Source organism: Meleagris gallopavo, chromosome 2 (assembly GCF_905368555.1).
Source record: "Meleagris gallopavo chromosome 2, MGAL_WU_HG_1.1, whole genome shotgun sequence".
NCBI classification, from domain to species: Eukaryota; Metazoa; Chordata; class Aves; order Galliformes; family Phasianidae; genus Meleagris; species Meleagris gallopavo.
This window is the reverse complement of record NC_139405.1, coordinates 87309191-87328397: the sequence shown is the minus strand read 5'-3', so window position 1 is coordinate 87328397 and position 19207 is coordinate 87309191. Positions and strand designations below refer to the sequence as shown.

At 41.5% G+C, this 19207-nt stretch overlaps 1 protein-coding gene across 1 annotated transcript; it reads left to right on the top strand.

Annotated features, from left to right (window-relative positions):
- Positions 1 to 407: 407 nt before the first annotated feature.
- On the top strand, positions 408 to 17556 carry LOC104909960 (elongin-A-like). Its single transcript, XM_031552247.2, has 11 exons — positions 408 to 695; positions 6603 to 6659; positions 8791 to 8903; positions 9272 to 9971; positions 11290 to 11389; positions 12293 to 12457; positions 13043 to 13140; positions 13926 to 14106; positions 14476 to 14599; positions 17077 to 17195; positions 17334 to 17556. Exons 1-11 carry the CDS (start codon positions 615 to 617, stop codon positions 17393 to 17395), a joined length of 1800 nt encoding a protein of 599 aa, XP_031408107.2. The 5' UTR covers positions 408 to 614; the 3' UTR covers positions 17396 to 17556.
- Positions 17557 to 19207: the final 1651 nt, after the last annotated feature.

The following is a 19207-nucleotide window of genomic DNA, read 5'->3' as shown; positions in this document are numbered from 1 at the left end:
AGTCAGCAAGCATTATGCATCTCCAAAGCCCATATTTAGATCATGACGATAAGACAGTGAGGCCGCACAGCACTGAGCAGAGCCCAATCCCTCCCCTCTCCCAGAGGCAGGGCTGGGCCTGGAGCACTGCAGGGTGCGTTGGCCCTGTGGGCTGCCAGGACACACTGCTGGCTTTGTCCAACTCATCAGCAACCAAAACCCCAGATCCCTTTCCATGGGGCTGCTCTCCAGCCTCTCTGCTCCCAGTCTGTATGAATATCTGGGGTTGCTCTGTCCCAGGCACAGAATCCAGCATTCACTCCTGTTAAACTCCATGTGGTGAGTGGCTGCAAGCCTTCCAGTGTGACGAGATCTCTCTCTGCGGGGTCTCATGGAGAATCCATCCCACCGCATCGCATCGCATCGCATCGCCAAGCAATCCCCGGGCCCAGCAGAAAATCCGGCGGGCAAGGAGCCCGGAGGCAGCTTCGGAGCGGCCGGGCGCTCCCCCTGCGGGCCGGGGAGCGCACTGCGACCCCGCCTCGGGACGGGAGGGCGAGGCCGGGGCGGGGAGGCACCGCCCTTGGGCTACAAGTGGGGCGAGCGGCGGAGGGGCGGGGCTCTGTGCCGCGGCGATGGCGGAGGGGCGGAGCGCGGTGCGGAGCAGCGTGCGGGCGCTGAAGTCGCGCCTGAGCCGCGCGGAGGACCCTGCGGAGGTAGCTGAGTGGAGGCTGCTGGGCCTGTTAGAGCTTGTTAGGGCGGCGTCAAGGAGAAAGGCCGAGTACCTAGGTATAGCGCTGCCGTGCCTGAAGCACGCTGTGTGGCAGCGGTGCTGTCAAGTCCTGCCTTGGCTGGAGATGCTGAGCTGAGCTGAGCTGCGGCGGTGCTCGGTGCTGTGTTCGTAAGGGCTTCTCGCAGTGAGAGAGGCGTTCCTGGTGCGCTCCGATGGTGCGCAGTGTGGGATCTGATACGTCCCTGGTACGGGGAGAATAGGGCTGCTCTCCTACCTGGGAGGAATTAAGCTGTCTGTAGGAGAACAGGGCTGCTCTGTAGCTGCAGGAAGCAGATAAGGAGTGCCTGCACTAAAAAAGCATCCGTTCAGAGTGGCTCAGGGCCATGTAAGATGGGCCCTCCTCAGGTTTTGAGGCACGGAGAGGGGAGAAGGAGGGAAGGCACACCCTGTGGGAGTGATGCAGGAATCTGGCAGGCAGTTTCCTAGTGAATGTTGTTTGACAAAAGATAGTGTATTCAAAAGGGACTGTAAAGATAAGCAGCCAAACCAGAACTTCTTGAAGGGCTGAATTCTAGCTGAAAATAAAAAGCACGCTTTCGTGGTGGGTTGGTTGGTTTGCAGGGTGTTGGAAGTTAATGCAAGCTTGTGAAAGTACTTGGAAGCAAAGAGCGCTTAATTTGCGTTGTCCTTGGTGGGTAGTAAACTTAAAAAATCTTCATTACTATGTTCAAATCTACTGTGTGTGTTTATACATGTTGAAAAATATTGTTTTGCTTAGCCAGTAATGGTTTGTCTTCCTAATGCTGATTCTATAAGCTTTTTCTGTCCAAATGAAATACCTGTGTGCAGGAGGTACTTCAGGTGTTTCACCTTGCAGTTCTTGTGCTGCAGAAATGATCAGATTTTAGTCTTTACAATTTGCTTATAATTGATAGAATCCTTAGCGTTGAAAGGTGCCTCTGAGGGCCATCTATTCCCCTGTGATGAATAGGGACACCACAGTTAGATCCGGTTGCCCAGGGCCTCACCTTGAATGTCTCCAGGGATGGGGCATCAGCCACAAGATGAGGTGACCTGTTCCAGAGCCTCACTGTAAAAGAATGTTTTCCTTACATCTAAACTTAAGTTTAGTGTTCGTACGCTGTTCTGAACAGAAGATGAAGAAGAGAGAAACGATTCCAGGAGTAACTTCTTAAGGGCTTTCAAAACAGACAGCTTAAGAGACAAAAATGTGGTTGGCCCTGGTGAGGTGGATTTGGCTCTGTAAGTGAGGAGATGCTTAGTTTTTACCTCAGATGAGCTGAAAGCAAGTGCTGTGTCAGCTGGGTCTAATGGTGGTGCTGTAGCACTTCTGCAGGCCCTGGTAGAGCTGTGTCTGGTGAGATAGAAATAGCTATAGGTAGCAAGGAATAAGGAGGAGGGAAGGGAGAAACTGATAACTGGAAATTGGCAGGCATGAACTGTGCTAGTAATAAAAGGTTAGTCTAGTAAGAAAACATTTGTGGCATATTTAAAGGTAAAGAGGAATGTTTTAAATAAGTACAGAAACAATAATAAATCAGTATCGCAGGTAGGTGTTGGTGTTGCTGAATATTTCTTTTCCATGCTTCTTTGTCTAATCTTGTCACTGTTCTTACTAGCTACCAAATACTTGGATGTGACAGGAACCAGGGAAGATTCAGAACATCAGTTGTTCATCTTAAAAGCTTTGCAGTATGTCAGGTTTAATGGCTACTCTGGAGAGAAAGAACTGACCAAAAAATGAGCAGAACTGGTGATTAAGGTATTGAATGATCCTTAAGAAAGTAGAGAAGTTCATCGGGTCTGGAAAAAGAAACCAAAAACAAAACTGTTGCTTTGTGCTGTTTTTTCTATCAGTAAACAAAAGCATCTGTCCCACTGAAGACTGTGAAGCATTTTAATGAGCAGCTGTGAAATGTTGCATGTAAGGTGCAACTGGTGTAGAATTAAAGCTTGGTGCTATGATCAGTGCCACTCGATGAGATTTCGTGTAGATATGTACCACCAAATTCATTTTGTATTCAGCTGATAGTACCTGTCATAAATATGCTTAAAATCTCTTAGAACATTTGACTTGCTGCTATGATGTTGGTTACTGTAGCAGAGTTACATACCTGATGCAATACATAAAATGGACTGAAATTGCACTCAGCAAAAATAAGTGACAGCCCTCATCAGAACAAAATGTTTTCTGGGGGGGAAGTGATTACGCATCTCTTCTTGACTGGATCTTACTCAAATCTTTCTTAATTTAGAAGACAGCAAGCATTGCATTAAAATGTTACAAGTACTAAAGTAACTTTGCATCAAATAACGAAGAATCTGGGCAGCCTTGATCGTGTGCGAGGCTGTGCTCATTTGAGCAGCATGCATTTTAACATGGCTCAGTGGAAAGTCACAGCTGGAAGCAATGGATATAGGTCATTCCAGATAGGAGACTGTATTTTGGAAAGCACTGACTCAGAAAATGATTTGGAGCTCTGATGTGTTACCGCTTGAGCATGAAATTGCAGTACAATGCAGTGGCTTATGGAATAAATGCTATCTTTGGGTAGTTAGCATTTGTTAGTTAGTTTGGGTTGTTACTACTGTCATATAGTTTTGGAGGGGCAATTACAGGAATATTATATCGTGCTCTGGGGGCTGTTATTAAAAAAAAAAAAAGCGTCAAGCTGAAAAGATTTCAGTGGCAGCAGAATGGTTGTAGTTATGGCTAGCACAGCTTCTGAAGCTCAAGAACTCAATCTGTTTGGCCCTAAAACTGTGGAAAAGGTAATCTTATGCTCTGTTAGTTAGCAAAAAGATAATGAGTCAAAGTTGAAAGCAAAGCTATACTTTTTATTTATTTGGAAACAGGTTTATTTAGTGAGGACAACTGAGCATATCATACAAGTGCCTCATTTGGGAATGCACTGGGTTTTCTAACCTGCTGTCTTTAATCGTAGAATCAGAATTGGTTTAAGATCATCTAGTTCCAACCCCTGTGCTATAGGCAGGGACACCTCCTTCTAGACCAGGTTGCTCAAAGCCCCATTCAGCCTGGCCTTGAGTGCCTCCAGAGAGGGAGCATCCAAAGGCCTCTCTGGGCAGCGTTCTTTCAGGTGGTTCTTGATGTAGATTCACAACTTGCTGAAATGTGATGGTCTCTGTTAGTGAAAAGAGCAGGCTAAACAATCATAAGGAACCCTTTGAAGGCGTGAGGAAGAGGAGAGAGGGAAAGAGAAGTTGCTGTGGTGAAATGAAATGAGCCAGTCCCTTGGCCTGATGGCCTGGGGACTTGTAGGTGGGCCCCATCCTTCTGAGGGTCTGGCTCAGCCAGAAGGGACGTGATGCCAGGGCTCTGTGCAGGAGGTCTGCAGGGCTCTGTGCAGGGAGCAGACATGCCTGGTGTACCTGGCCCTGTTCTTATCATTGCTCTGCTTTCAATTTTCACTCTGGAAAACTGATCACATGCTTCTTGCCTTTGCCCTCTGCTTCTGTATGCCTCATCTCCTTCATCACAGCTTGCTCTGTTGGCATCTAGACTTCTGTTTCAGACAGCATGTGTGTGCTGGCTGTCCGTTTGTCTGTGAGGCTGTGCTTCTGTCCATTCACAGTGTGAACGCAGGCAGGCAGAGCTCTCTCCTTCAGCAGTCCCTCAGGTGCGGGGCTGCAGGTCTTGCTGCAGACTGAGCTGTGCCCTGCTCTCAAGAGATCAGTGCTTCTCTTCTAGGGATTTTTAGCATTTGGTAATTGCTTTGTGTTTTCTTCTTAATGAAACTTGTGTTTTATCTTACGTTTGCAAACGTCATATACATCTCAGGAAAGCAAAATGAGCAGTGTGGACTTTGTCTTAGAAAACATTGGAAGTTTTGTCTTTCATTAAGACATGCTGACTGTTTTCAGACATGCTTGTCATCTGGGTACTTCTATAACACAGCCTATTCTGAATTTGTATGAGTAGTAATTGCTTGCTTCCTGAATCTGTTTCAGAGATTCTTCTGAAATGAACTCAGCTCTATAAATTAACCCCTCGAGAGAAAATTCTCCAAATCCCCATTGTCTCTGTAGCTTGATGACAACATCTTTTAGCATTGTGGTGTGTAGGATTGTTTCTGTGGGATTTATTCCCAGCGATTTGTACTGCTTGATTATCTAGTCCGCCTACAGAGCGAAATGTACCTGCTCAGCAATGGGTTACTTCCTTCTGATTGCAAAATAAATTGAATGAATATAATTTTAATAATGAACCAAAATTAGCTAAAATTGACACTGATAACTTAGTTTTTAATGCTTGTGATTAGCATTGTGAGCAAATTATTATTATTATTTTTTTTACTGAGCTTTGTAAGCATCTTTGCAGCATCTACTTTTTCCTGGTGGGGTTTTTTTAGGATAAGTCTTCAGCTCGTGGGCTGGATCTGTGAAGAGTCCAGGAAAAGGTAACCATCAAGCTTGTAACATCCTGAGGAGGATGAGCCATTCTCCTGAGATGGAAAACTGGTTTTAATTTCTTGCTAGGCTGTGCAACGTTTCTCTTGAAGTTCTTCAGATTTCAGTAACTGTACTGTAGCACAGATGTGTGAGAGGAAGCACTGCATGTCAGATATGCTGATAGAACCTCTGCACGATGAAGTTCAGTGATACTCCACTTCCAGCGTACTTCAGGAATAGTGAGGTTTTTCATAGAATCCTTCGAGTTGGAAGGAACCTCTGAAGGCCATCGAGTCCAACTCCCCTGCAATGAACAGGGAATCTTTGTAGAGAAAAACAACCCCGTAATGTAGTTTGTAAGTTATTCTTAAACAGTGCTGCTCGCTTTTTTTTTTTTTTAATACCTTTTGCCTCCTGTTATTGTTCAGAAGCAATATCTAGTATGCTAAATGGCAGTTATTCTGGCATTTGTTACTTAAACCATCATTGCTATTACTGAAGTTAAAAAAGCTTTTGGATTATTATCTTTGCATTCCAGCAGGCTCCTGCCATTGCATTTAGAAGTGGTAATGATCTGAAAACCCAGATAAGTGTTCCAGGCTTTGCTGGAGCCCTACAACATCCTGTAATTTCAGTTACACATTAATTTTGTCATTGCATAACACAGCTTCGTAGGTGTTTGTGAAGGATAAGGAAAATTGTGTGTATTCAAACACAAGACTTAGATGTGCTGCTCACCCATCGTCAAAGAAATTCATACTCTGTTTACAAATGGAACTTCTGTATTTCTTTTTTTTTAAAAAAACCCTCTCAAAAGAAAATGGGCTATTTAGTGTGTATTTGAAAAATACGTTCCTACTTATTAAAAAAAAGAAGCAAACACACAACAGCAGCATTTAATCAAACATACGTGCTCTGCTGGTGTGAAACAACAGCTTTTGTAGCTTGATTTGGTCTTATTAGCATACAAACAGCAGTTAAGGATTCAAAACCTGTTGTTTTTCACACTGAACGCCTTTGGGCTTGTTTTCTCTTTGCCTTGAATGGTGAAGGAGAGTGGAGGCTCCCTGCTTTCTGCAAGGTCCTGTTTCTCCACAGCGCAGCCTTTGAATGAACTCTGTGCTAGAGCAGGGTCACTGACATAACAGGAGTGGGTCGTGTATGTAGCATGTGCTGCTGTATTATTGATCTCTAATGTAATCTCTGTAGTATTAAGTACATACTTACTGGATTTTCTGGTGTTACTGCAGTTTGGGGTATAGCAGAGCAACGCTGGTTTACAGCTCAGACTTCTTATATTGCACTCCTATACTACACATACAAGCTCACATTTTCCTGGATTTACTGGATGTTACTCAAGCTTTATTGTTTAAACACGGCAATGGGGATGAGAAAAGCAGGATAGGATTTACAGTCATATGTCTAAATATAATAAAATTTGAAAATTTCCTTCCAGATTCTAAGAGTACTTGAGCTACTACAGGATTTGGATATATCGCTGGATATTCTCACAGTAAGTGACTAATAATAACCTTACACAGTGAATGACTATGGAAGAGTTCAAAATTCAGGGATCTGCTGTCCCAGAAGCAGTGAGCACTGTTACATCTTGTAATTCTACTCTTAGCCATTGTTCACTTAGAACTCTGTATAACAAGCTTTGGAGCCTTCTCCAGAAACCGTGCAACTTGACAAATGCATCGAAGCAACAGTGTTAGTATTGAGCAGATCTGAATGTCCAGAGAAAGCTTTGCTATTTAAGGATGGTTTCCTTTCGCTTTACAATTGCTTTCAGATCAGTGCTTAAGATGAAACAATTGTGGGTGATTGATTAGGTCAGTTGTCTAAATGCGTTCTCTAACTAGCAGCCCTGGGTTAGCATCTTGCATTTAAAGAGTAGGTGTCCCAAGTTATAGTAATACTTGGGACTCCTTTGTGTCCTTACCCAAGCCACATCCTGTCAGGTTTTGCACTGGAAATTCTCACACTGGTTTAGGAAGCTCCTGTTTCCTTTGGCAATGTGTCTGTATTTTGGAAAGAAGAAAAATGTGTGTTGAGAGAGAGCTCAGTGCAGAATGAGAGAAAAATATGGTAATTATTTGGCCAGCTAATTTAGGCAAAGGCATTTACCTGCCTAAAGACAGATGGCTTCTGCTAGGATACAGCAATTTTTTGGTATTTATTTTGGAAAATGAAGTAATCTTCATGTGAATTGTAATTAACTATTTAAAATGACAGAGAGCTTCCATAGGCAATTGCTTGCATGCTCCAATGTGACAGACTGTGATGGAAGCCTTCAAGAGAGATAGAGGAAAGAGTTATTAAACAATTGAAGATCCTATGTATTTTTTTTTTCTTAAAGCTCTTCTAGGGATGTAAATGCTGCACTGGCATGGTGCTGTGGTTTGACCTGGCAGATGGCTAAGCACCACACAGGTGTTCATTCATTTCTTCCCCTTCTTCCCAGAGGGATGGGACTAGTAGGTTGAGATGAAACAATTTATGAAAACAGAGAAAAGGAAAAGGATAATAGTTATGAGTATATATAAATAAAAAGCCATGTGTGTGTGTGTGTGTGTGTGTGTGTGTGTGTGTGTGTGTGTGTGTAAAAAGCCATGGCTTTTTATTTCCATAAATTGCCTATGGAAGCCCTTTGTCATTTTAAACAGTTAATTACAATTCACATGAAGATTACTTCATTTTCCAAAATAAATACCAAAAAATTGCTGTATCCTAGCAGAAGCCATCTGTCTGTAGGCAGGTAAATGCCTTTGCCTAAATAAAAATGTGTATGTAACAAGTAATGCAGAAGCAATTGCTCACCACCCCCAACCGATGCCCAGCTAGCTTCCTGAGCAGTGGAAGAGAGATGAACATCCTTCACAACTTATGGGAACATCCTTAACTAGTAAGCAAGAGCAGTAAATAGATTGCTGTTGACTTAAATTCCAGAGTTTGCATGCATCTTAAAAGTGAGAGCTTGTGAATCAGATAGCACAGGATTGAAAAATTCACCCATGGTGACTGTATACTCAAAAAGTTTGCAGGATAGTTCTGTTCAGACAACACAGAACTCAGCAGAGCAAGATTTGAAGACTCAACAACGTGAAAATAATTGAAGTGTAGAACAGTGAACATGATGGATCTTAAATATCAAGGGTTTATTCTGTGGCTGTGACTGAGTTTACTCATATGAACTCTGCTTATCTGACACCTTTGCCTTGTAATACTCCTCACTGAGATTTTTTTAAGATTACAATACAGTGCTCATATGTGCTCTCTAATATGCTACACTGTACATATATAAGCCTAAAGAAAACCTGAATTGATTAAATTAGTTTACTTTAGCAGTATCCATTTTGTGGGCCTAAGTGTTCAGACCAAGTGAAATTTCTGATATACATAAGTTTAATGGAGAAAAGTGGCTTTATGAACTAAGGCTGTTTGTTGTTCCCCATGTTTGGTTATAATTATATCCCTTGCTTTCACTTCTGCTTGTAGTGCAACGCGTGTGCTTATTTAGCTGCCATAAGACTACTCAGACTTCCATGCTAGTATGGTTTGTAACAGTTTTAGAGGTGGTTTTACTTGGGATGCTCTCTGTGATTGGTTTCACTCATCTTTCTTGTACTTTTCTCCAACAGGAAACTGGCATAGGCAAAACAGTTAACAGTTTTAGGAAACATGCCACTGCTGGAAATGTAGCTAAATCCCTGGTAAAGAAATGGAAAAAGCTCATTCCTCCAGAAGACAAAAGGTAGGTGTGAACTTGCTTTTTCTTTTCTTTTCTTTTTTTTTTTTTGGAAGGGTTAATTATACTGCAGTGTAATTTAATACAATAGAATTTGGAAATCTTAGAAAAGTATTTGGAATGACAAATATACATTGTGACAAATCCATAAACTGAATGACAGAAATGAATGTTACTTTTGCAGAATAACTAGAAAGCAAACCAGTGACTGGTTTGATCCATTAGCCAGTCAGCACTCAAACTTCAAGTCCTGTAAGAATTATGCCATGTGATCTGATTTAATGCTTTTTATTTACTCTAATAAAACAAAAGGCTGTTTCTTCAAGGATTTAACATCTGCTGTAGCATGGGGTATGATTCCTTTCGTGTTGCAGTGGTCACAGAGAAAGAAAACAAAACATTGAAAAAGATGAGATAAAATCTTCAGTTTCCAAGGAAGGGAAGCCTTCAGAGAAGTCCAAAACATCTGTACCAGCCTCCCAAAGTTCCAATAGCTCGTCCGTATCTAGAAAGTTGAACAAGCAGCGTAACTGTATTGAAAAAAAGCACCAAAATAGAGACCCTGAGTCTCAAAAAGACCGTGATAACAGAAGAACATGTCATGGCAGAGGTTCTAAACATACTTCCCTGGAGACAAGTCCTCAAGGTAAAGAAAGCGACTGTAAAAAGAGAGCCTCCGAGGACAACAAGAAAGCTCCAGAAAAGCAGCGTTCCTGTAGAGCTGGTAAAGACTCCTTCCCAAAGAAGGAGAAGCCTAAGCATGCTTCCAAACAGAGAGATCCTAAGATTGTGACAAAATTGAAAGAAGAACTTGCTGTGAGAAGCAAAGGCGAATTATCTGGTGATGAGGAATTTGAGCCCCCTACTATGTCTTTTGAATCTTACCTGAATTACGATCAGGTTACAAAAAAGAGAAAGAGGAAAGCTTGTTCTACAAGTGAACGTCCAGAGAAGTGCAGTGAACAGAAGAGCAGCTCATTACCACAAAAGACTGCAACGTTTTCTCGTGCAAATGAGGGAGGAAAAAAAGTACAAAACGCTGAAGATGATCAATCAGGAACTCCCAGCAAAAAGGTAAACCACTGTGCAATTGAGATGAAAGCAGACCAACTGCAGACAAATAAGTGTTCCAGCCTCTTACTTTCAGTGAAATTCAGCTGTGTTTATTTCAAGAACAGATTGTGTGGTTTTGACATAAATTGCGTTGTATTGGCCAATATTTATGGATAATTTGGGCAGAAAAGATTTGTTGTGTACTGACAGTTTTAATCAATTTGTCTCATTTTTCAGCTATTTCCTATCTGGCAGTGGTCTTTGATCAATATCTGCTAGTCTGCTTTTCACCCACAGCTTCATTCTTGACTGGCTTAGTTTATGGTTGCAGCAGATGTTTGTGCATGACACAGCTGTTCTGTAAGAAGCAGCAGCTCTTTATTAGTTAGATCTGCATTGGGAATAAACAGACTTCTAATGCATTAAAGTAAACCAAGTAAACATGCTTTATGATTTAGGTCTTATAAGAAGCTGATTGTGCAGAGGGAATTAGAGGTCTCTTGGATCTCTTATCTTGATTGTGAGTGAAAGCTCTGGGGGCTGCTTATTTTATGAAGGATCTGCAGTACAAATGTGACATCTATGCCAATGGAGAAGTATTAATATAGGGGGCTTGTGCATGATACTCCAGCATAAGCTTGAGAATTGAGGGAAAGTTGAGCAAAGAATCTTGCTTTTGTTGTGAAAAGTTATTAAAGATAGCTGCAATAAAGTTTGGGAAGATGCAGGTTCTGGGTTCTGAGTTCCTGGCTTACAACCAGAAGATATCCAAGACCTGATTTAGGGATTGTCCAAAATGGTGGATGTTGGTGGAGGCAGGCACTTACCAGATTCCTGAGCTTTTAAATCACTTTTTAAGGGGTATGTCCAGGAGGACTTCAGATTATGTGGCTGATCAAGCACAGTATTGGAGGCTAGGGAGAACCAGCTCTAAAGCTGTTTCTTGCTTTTTTCTCTAGCATGGCATTTAGCTTGCCTTTAAACATCTAACTCTGTTTTTGTCATCTTGCAGTTTTGCCTCGTTCACTGCATGCCTGTAACCTCAGTAGCAACTCATCTGTAAGCCTGTTAGCTGAACACATCTGTTCCTTTCTTTAATTGCTGATTATGCACTGTCTCCAGATATCCCACTAAGTTCCTTCAGTGATGTAGTATTGTGGTAGAGTATGGAAGAATATGCTGAAAAGCAATGCAGTGAGTAAATTTTAGTGCAGTGAAGCAGTAGTATCAGTTACTGTAGGTAATTTTTGGTCTCACTTAATCTTTTTCTGTAGTTTATTTTAAGCCTTGGTAAACCCAAATTGTAACAACGAAGCAATGTTTTCTTGACTGTGCACAGGCCAAGGTGGCATCCCTCCAAGATCTTCTTAATACTCCACTGCCTAAATTTCTGCCAGGCATCTTAATCTCTTCTCCCCCATATGCTGCTGACTTTAAAGGTAAGTAGTACGCAATGCTGAGAAATCTGAAACAGCACATGTTTTTACATCTCTATCTAGGGTTGTCTTCATCTCCTTTCTAATAAGCTGTATTAGCTCGTCTTTCTGTGGTGAGAAACCACCTTTCTTTCAATTACTTTTCTGCGGAACTTGTTTTGAATCTGAAGGGAGATATAATGGCTTCCCTCTTACAGCTTTCTAAATGAAGAAATGCTGTAAAAGATTAGCATGGAGGTAGAGGAGATGTAGGTCAGGTAGTCGTTCTATAGCCTCCATTTATCTTTGCTCCAGTCTATCTATGCCTTATCACGGGGGTATAGCCCTAGTAGGAATTGTCTTAGGGAAACACTAGTTCTGTCTTCAGCAGAGGAGCTGGCTGCATCCTTACTTGTAGGTGACACAAAGTGCCAGTGGTTTCCCCTCGTAGCTCCTGTGAGGTTTCAGTGATTTCACATCCCCGTGGTCTTGAAGTATCATTGCTGTTGCACCTTCTGGCTTGCCAGGATCAATAGAATGTGATGCACTAGTGGCTTGAAGTAACCCAGATGTCAGTACAGCTCGTGTAATTCTAAGCATCCAGATTGGAAGGGGGAGGCTGAGGCTGGGCAAAAGTTGATGCACATAGACCTGAGCTAAGTAATGTGAGCCTAATGTGAGTTTGTGCAGCCCAAATTACACTTTGATTACACTTTCAGTATAGTTGCTGTCTTGCTGTTAGATGTTAGTTGCTGTCATGAGGGCTCCAAACTATAACAGGTACATTATTACTATTTTTTTTTTTTTGAAACACGAATATTTGTGTGTACTAATAGCCATTTCTCTGAGAGCTGAATGGTTAAAGCCTTGTAATGTGCCTGAAGGTAAAAGAAACCCTGGCTGATGTTTTCTTGGTGACTCCCCTAGAGCCTGTTGTGGAAGCACACCAGCAAGTCGGTGAGATAGTTCAATTCACAGGACGGAGACTGAACTCCAAGATGCAAGTCTACTCCGGCTCTAAACCAGTCTGTCTTTCAAAGATGCTTACACTGTACGAGCTGTGCATCCGTGTGCTTCAAAATAATATTGATTGTGAGTATTTTAAGAGCTCTGTAGCAGGCTGTGCTGAATGAGTATCTGATTTATTTTCTTTCTCTGTGCCCAGGCTGGCCTTCTAGAAGATGGACATTGTCCCTCCCTATAGATAATGACAGAGCAGACCAAAAGGCACTTAGAAAACTGGATTTGTAATCATGTTGAAATGTACCTTTGTTTTGAAGGCTTAACTTCAGAAAAAGATCCAATTGTTAGTTAAAATACGGGGTCCTATAAAGCCAAAAAAAACCCACAACACCTGACTTCCCTTCAAAATGTCTGTTTATGTAAACTAAAATGAGTGATCAAGAAGTCGTTCATTCTGTTATGTATGCAGAGAGGGGAGTGATGCCTATCAGTAAAAACAGGGCAGCAACTATTCCAGGATGCTTATTCCATCCTCACACATTGCTGCCAGACAGTTTGAGTCTGTTGAAATCAAGTATTTTTATGCTCTGACTTAAAAACTTGTGTTCTTCTGTTTTTGCTACAATTTTATTTTTATTTTTAAACTGCTTGGTAAGTGGTGTTACACACTGAGGAAAACATGCCAGCTATTCCAAGTGCTGTCCTCTGTTGTAGTGCTGCATGAAGTAGGAGGTGTTCCCTTTGAGATCCTCGAGCCTGTGCTAACACGCTGCACACCAGAGCAGTTGTTTCGAGTAGAGGAATGTAATCCGGTAAATTCTGCCTTGTTAAATTCAGGGAATCACAGAGGAGATTGGGCATCTGTCTGCCTTCCCTGCACCCCTTTTGATAGAGGTTCTTCAATGGCTTACGCTGTTTTCTTTTTCTTATGCCCTGATATACTTCTTTCTTTCTCAACTATTAGGATTTAAAGCATTTGAGAGAATTATTACTGATGTCTAAATGAAAGTCATTGTGGGTAATAAAAGCATTTTTATTTCCTGAAAATAAGAGAGGGAGGGTGGAAAAGCCAGCAACAAAGAAATAACATTTGGCACAGTAGGACCAAGTGTTTTCAGGCTTAAAACCAGCAAAGATTGCAAAGCATATATGAAATGTCATTGCAGGTACTTCCCAATTTGTGTGTGCTAGGTCTCTCATGTACAGTGCTAAGCTTTTGGCTCCATGATGTGTTTGGACATAGGTGTTCTAAGTGTGCACCACTTTGTGGTGTAAGTTGATCACTTCTCTGCATGTCTGAAGTTGAGAGCTGGTATGGCCTGAGCCTGTGCTGGAAACACAAATGTAGTCTGAAAGCACAGCTCATTAACCCAAACACAGAGCCCTGCTGGAGCTACGGGATGTCTAAGCTGAAGGTGGCATCTCTCTATGGCACTGTCATGCCCTGTGGTGAGGGCACTAGAGAGAGCACATCTGGTGGGATTTGTTCTGCACTCCAGTGGGTGATCTGGCTTTGCCTACAGTCTCAGCTAAGCAGGTACGCTTAGAAATGTTGCCTTAAAAATCTTGATTTAAAATACCTTGTGTTCAAACTAAGACGTTTACAGAAGAGTCTGACCATCTGTGGAAGAAACACTGCCAGAGGGATTTTAAAAATGAGAGCCTCCTGGAATATGAATGTTGGCGGGAAATGTACTTGAGACTCTTCAATGAGAGAGAAGAAAAGCTGAAGATGCTTACAAAAAACATTCTTTCAGCTCAGTCTGAGAAACCAAAAGGTAATATCTGTGGACAGCTTTCCAGTTCTCAAAGCTCACTCTCTTTTGTTCTTCTTGAGACTTACTATGTGGGGCTTAGTGACATGTTTGCTCTAATCACTGATGCTGTATATCTAGGAGAAGGCATCAAGTAAAGATGCTGTTTATATATTAATAGAAATTGCACACAAAATGAATACATGCATTGATACAGCATGTTAACGTGTAATATGTGCAGCACGTTGTAGACAAGCCTGAGTTTACTGGTTAGACTTCTAGAAATTGGCTCACAATCATATTCTTAACTAAATTTTGAACTTAAAAAAAAATAATAAAAAAAAAAAATGGGGGGGGAAGTCACATTTCCTCTGCTCCTTGCTTCTGCATTAGGCCGGCAAGTAAAGATGGCTTATGTGACCAGTGCAGCAAAGCCACCCAGAAGCATTCGCCGACAACAGGGAATCCATGGAACAGCAGGATCTGTCACCCAACTCCACCTCACAGATAAGTGGAAGTAAGTGTTCTGTACTGCCCTTTTAATTGGAGATGTCAGTACAAAAACTTGCTGGCAAAATATTTTTGAAGTTATAAATAGCTCTCTGTTTACTTCACTTCCTTAAGCAGCTTGTGGCTAGAAAATAACTTGCCTTTTAAGTCTGGTCTGCTCCTCTGCTGTGTGTGCACTGTCATTGCACGTTTCTCCGTGCGTTGCTGATGAATTCATCCTCCCAGCTGAAGAGTCAGTGGCCACTGTTTTTCTGTAGGTTACATTAATGCTGCTTGACATCCTAGGGAGATCCCCAGTGCTGATGTTTTGTATTTGTAAACCTGCTTAGTAGTCTTGCATATTATCCTGTTAGCATAAGGTCCTGGCGTGTGATGGAGCTGACCAGAGAGAATCTCAGCAACCATTAACACACTTGACTAGGCTTTTGCTCTGGAAAAGACTGTCCAGTAGCAGCAGCTAACACTAATCTCTGGAGGAACAGGAAATTAGGATTCCTCAAATATTTGTTTGTTTCTGACCACTTAGTTCATGGCAGTTCTACAGCTAAAGAAGAGCTGTGGGGTTTGTCCTGTCATTTCTGCTGGCTTAATGATTTCCTCTTACACCTAAGAAGATGCCTGCAATAGGGAGATAAACCAGCTGTGGCACCAGCTTCAACTCCCTTCTCAACTATATGAAGAGATTTTTCTTCATTTTATCTGCTCTTGTCCAAGAGGAAAAACATACCTGTGTTCAGGCAGTGTGAATCTTGCACTGTGGTCCCTTACTTTGCTGTGCCTGTGGCTGAGCATTGCAGCCTCCCTTTTCTCCATAATGTCTGGTGTCCCCATGCTGACAAAGCTGCTCTGCAACTAGCTCTGTCAAAATGATCACTTCTGGGTGAAAACTGTTCTGATTGTTCTTGGTTACTCTGAATTTGCCGACAGTCATGCAGGCTGCTGAATATGTGAGTGTAAAGTGACAGCTGGGAATGGGGAGTATAAAACTTCAGCTGTTGCAAGGATAAGGCTTGCTCTAACTTACTATAACAATGTCAGCAGAGTTGCTTTCATATAGCTTCTGTCCTCATGCTGCAGGGCCTGTAGTCATGCTGAGTAATTGTTTCTGTGCCTAAGACTCTGAACAAGATAAGCAAACTGACCCCTAGTACAGGAGAGAAAAACACCCCAAAAACAAACAACAAAAAAAAAGCCAACTAGAAAACACTGGGAAAGTATATAAGAACAAAATCTGCTAATTTCAGGAACTTGATTTATTGAGCCGTCCGCCTTATTGTTTGAGATGGTGCTGATAGGAGGCAGGAACAAGAGCCCCCTTGTATGTATGAAATTATTAAAACAAGCTTTTATACCAAATATGACCTTTTCACAGCTGTACCTTTAGGTGATTAAATTAGGAAGGTTCTTTCCAAATCCTGTTACCAGTGAGAAGATAGCCTGCCATCAATGATGTAGTAGGTTAAAGCACTTTGAGTGCAGCTTCTGCTTTCAGCAACCTGTGGGAGGTTGCATCTGTGACAGATTAGCCTTCTGGTTTAGGTGCTTCAGGTACAGTAATGTCCTTTCTGCTCCAGCAACTGAATGACATACTCACATATCATAAATTAGGAGGATCTGCTGTTGTGTGAAAGAAGCTGTAAGTAGGGTTGCTGCTTTACCTTCTTAGGAAACATGAGTTTGTTTAGGCAAGATGTATTAACTTCACTTCTTTGAGCATGTTCTCTGAAAATCTTCCATCTTTTACTGTGTACGTCTGAAATCTTCACTTGCAGGAGCTAAAAGGGCCATGAGGCACACATGCAGATCCCCAGCAGGATGTTTGCATTTTGCCATGTGGTAGTTTAACTGGCAGCAGGCGTTAATAACTGACTCTGAGGCATATAAGGCTGCCTGGATTGCTGACATCATGCTGGCAGCTAAATGCTGGGTTGGTTTAACTGTCCTGCACAGAGCAGATGCCTCCTGCGGTTACCTCAGGCCTTGTCCTGTTGACTGATATATCTAACCTAACAGTTAGGGTTACTGTGCCTTTTTCTAGGCATTCCTAACTTAAAAACAACAACAAAACACAGCTGAAAACTCACTGTGTCACTTTGCTCTCGTTTCCTGGCAGAGAGCTAGTTCAGTTGTGTTCAGAAAGGCAAATAGGAAGGAATTGAACGTGGGCCGTAAGACCCATCATGAGTCATCATGGTGTTGCTAAATATTTTGATCCATCGTAGTCTGATCATTTAATTTTAAGGGTAAATAAGAGGCATCATATCTAACTAAGAAAATCTATGCAAGGACAAAAATGGGCTGGATGACCACTTTGGATTCCTTCTAACCTGAGTTATCTCACAACTGTGGTATATATATCACACTACTGATGATGAAGCAAACTTGTTAAAACACTGCCAGCATTTTTCTCCAGATGAGACAAAGCCACTAGTAGCTTAATTGAAAAATCTATTTTTTTTTTTAATTATTTTCTGGCTTTAAAAGAAAAAGGTCTCCAGAAAGCAGAGATGGAAACAATAATTCATCAAATCTGAACTCTACTGGCAGCAGTGGAAGCTCTAGCTCAAATGGAATGACTCAAGATGGAAAGAAGCCTATTAAAAGTAAGTGGAGAGATTATCAGAGTAATTGCTTTAACTTGCTGACTATTAATATATGCTTAATATTATGCTACTATCACATAAATTACTTGTATTATGCTGTAATCCTGACTGGTCTCTCTTGTTTTCTTGTTATTGAAGAAATTGCACCAATCATGAAGAAAACTTTAAAGGCATTGAAATGTAGAGCTGCACGGCGATAAAATGAGGATGTGTATGGAAAGCTTATGGGAATGTTTGTATATTGTGCTACAGTTAATGGAAGTAAAAATAATGTTAACTTCCCAATTTACCTTTGAAAAAATAGTTGTATGCTGCAGGAGCAAATGATTTGCAATAAAAAAGAAGCTGTGGACTCCTTTCATATTGCCACTTCCTTATTCATGAATGAGGAAGACTGAACTGAAATAAGGTCAGTGTTTGGTAACAAATCAGTTCATATGGACTTCTATAGGTTTTTATCTGTTTTGTATAAATCTGAATAAGCTCTTGATGGAAGCACTCAAGCCATGGATATATTTTGCCAAGGTTAGTTAGCACAAGCATTTGAGAAAGGGAAACTTAATATATTTCATTACTTAGGACAGAAAATTGTGTTTTGTTTTTTTTTTTTTTTCCAGTGAGCTTTAAAGGAGAGGTAGAAGAATGTCTTAAGTTTGAATTTCTTTCTTTTTTTTTTTTTTTTTTTAAAGGAGGCTGTATATACTTCTGGGGCAAATAGGATAGACTGCAGCAGTGAGTTAATGAAAAGCTGTTCACCATTCAGCTGTTGGGATGTTATTGGTATAAGAATTAAACAAACAAAAAAAATATATATATATATTCTCATTGTGTAAGACTCTAAAGGTGCTAAGCCCTTGTACAGTAGTCAGTATTTTGGGAACAAATTAGATGGGAGAGAAGCCAACAACTTTGTCAGCTTGATGTTATGGTCATCTTGTTGGAATCTTACTGGTTTAAGAGTTTCTGTAAGTCTGGGCAGTCTGGAGAAAAGTTGTTTTATACTCTGATCTGCTACTCTGACTCTGCTGTGAAGAGCCCTAACTCAAGACCTTGAGGAATGGGTCCTTTGTGTTCAGAGTGAAAAGATATGGGGTCTTAAATAGCTGTCCTCTCATGAGCTGCAGGCTACTGCAGTTTGGGACTGATCTATGAACGGACTTGCTTTTAGGAATGAGAATTCCTAGTTGCTTCACTTAAAACAGTTTATTTGCAGGAATTTAAGTCTGATTTTTGCCTTCATGGCATGGCTTCCACATGATTGGAGGCTGACTGCAGTCACTAGGTACAAGATAGTTTTGCTATTAACTTGGTTCTTCTATAGGTCTTTGCATTCTGAGGCACATGGTAAGACAGTTGTGAAACTAGCAGCTGCTGCTTTGTCAGGAAACCTTGTGTGAGTTGCCTCAGCATCCTGTAACTTTTTCAATAAAAAAAAAATACTGCTACAACTAGATCTTATCAGTCTGATAAGGTGTGTGTATTCGCCTATGCATCAAAGCTTGTGCAAGTGCTCTGTACTAGGATTTTAAGTGAGCACATAGGTGGTGTATCATGGTTTATTGGTCAAAGGAACAGAGACATAAATAGGTTGCTCCAAAATGAATGCCTATGTACTTCCATGGAAACGACAACAGATACAAAGAGCACGATAATGCTATTGGATAGAGCAAATTCTCAGCTACACACAGCGCTCTTTTTCAACACAGTTGCTACCATTAGATGTGCATTTTTACCATCAGTTAACAACATTGTGCATGCTGTGCTTGTCAACACTCTGCACCAGTGGAGGTGACCCATTGTTGCCTCTGCTGAAATTGCCACCCATTGCCTCACAGTGCTCACATCCTCACTTTGGTCTCCAGAAATGTTCAGTGTGTCAATGTGTCAATGTTCAAAGTGTCAATGAATGTCAATGGGTGCAATTTTTTCCGCATGGAGGAAAATTCATTTCCATGCCTTTTGTTTCATATGCATGTCAGACACCATTCTGCCAAACTGCCCCTCTGCTACCA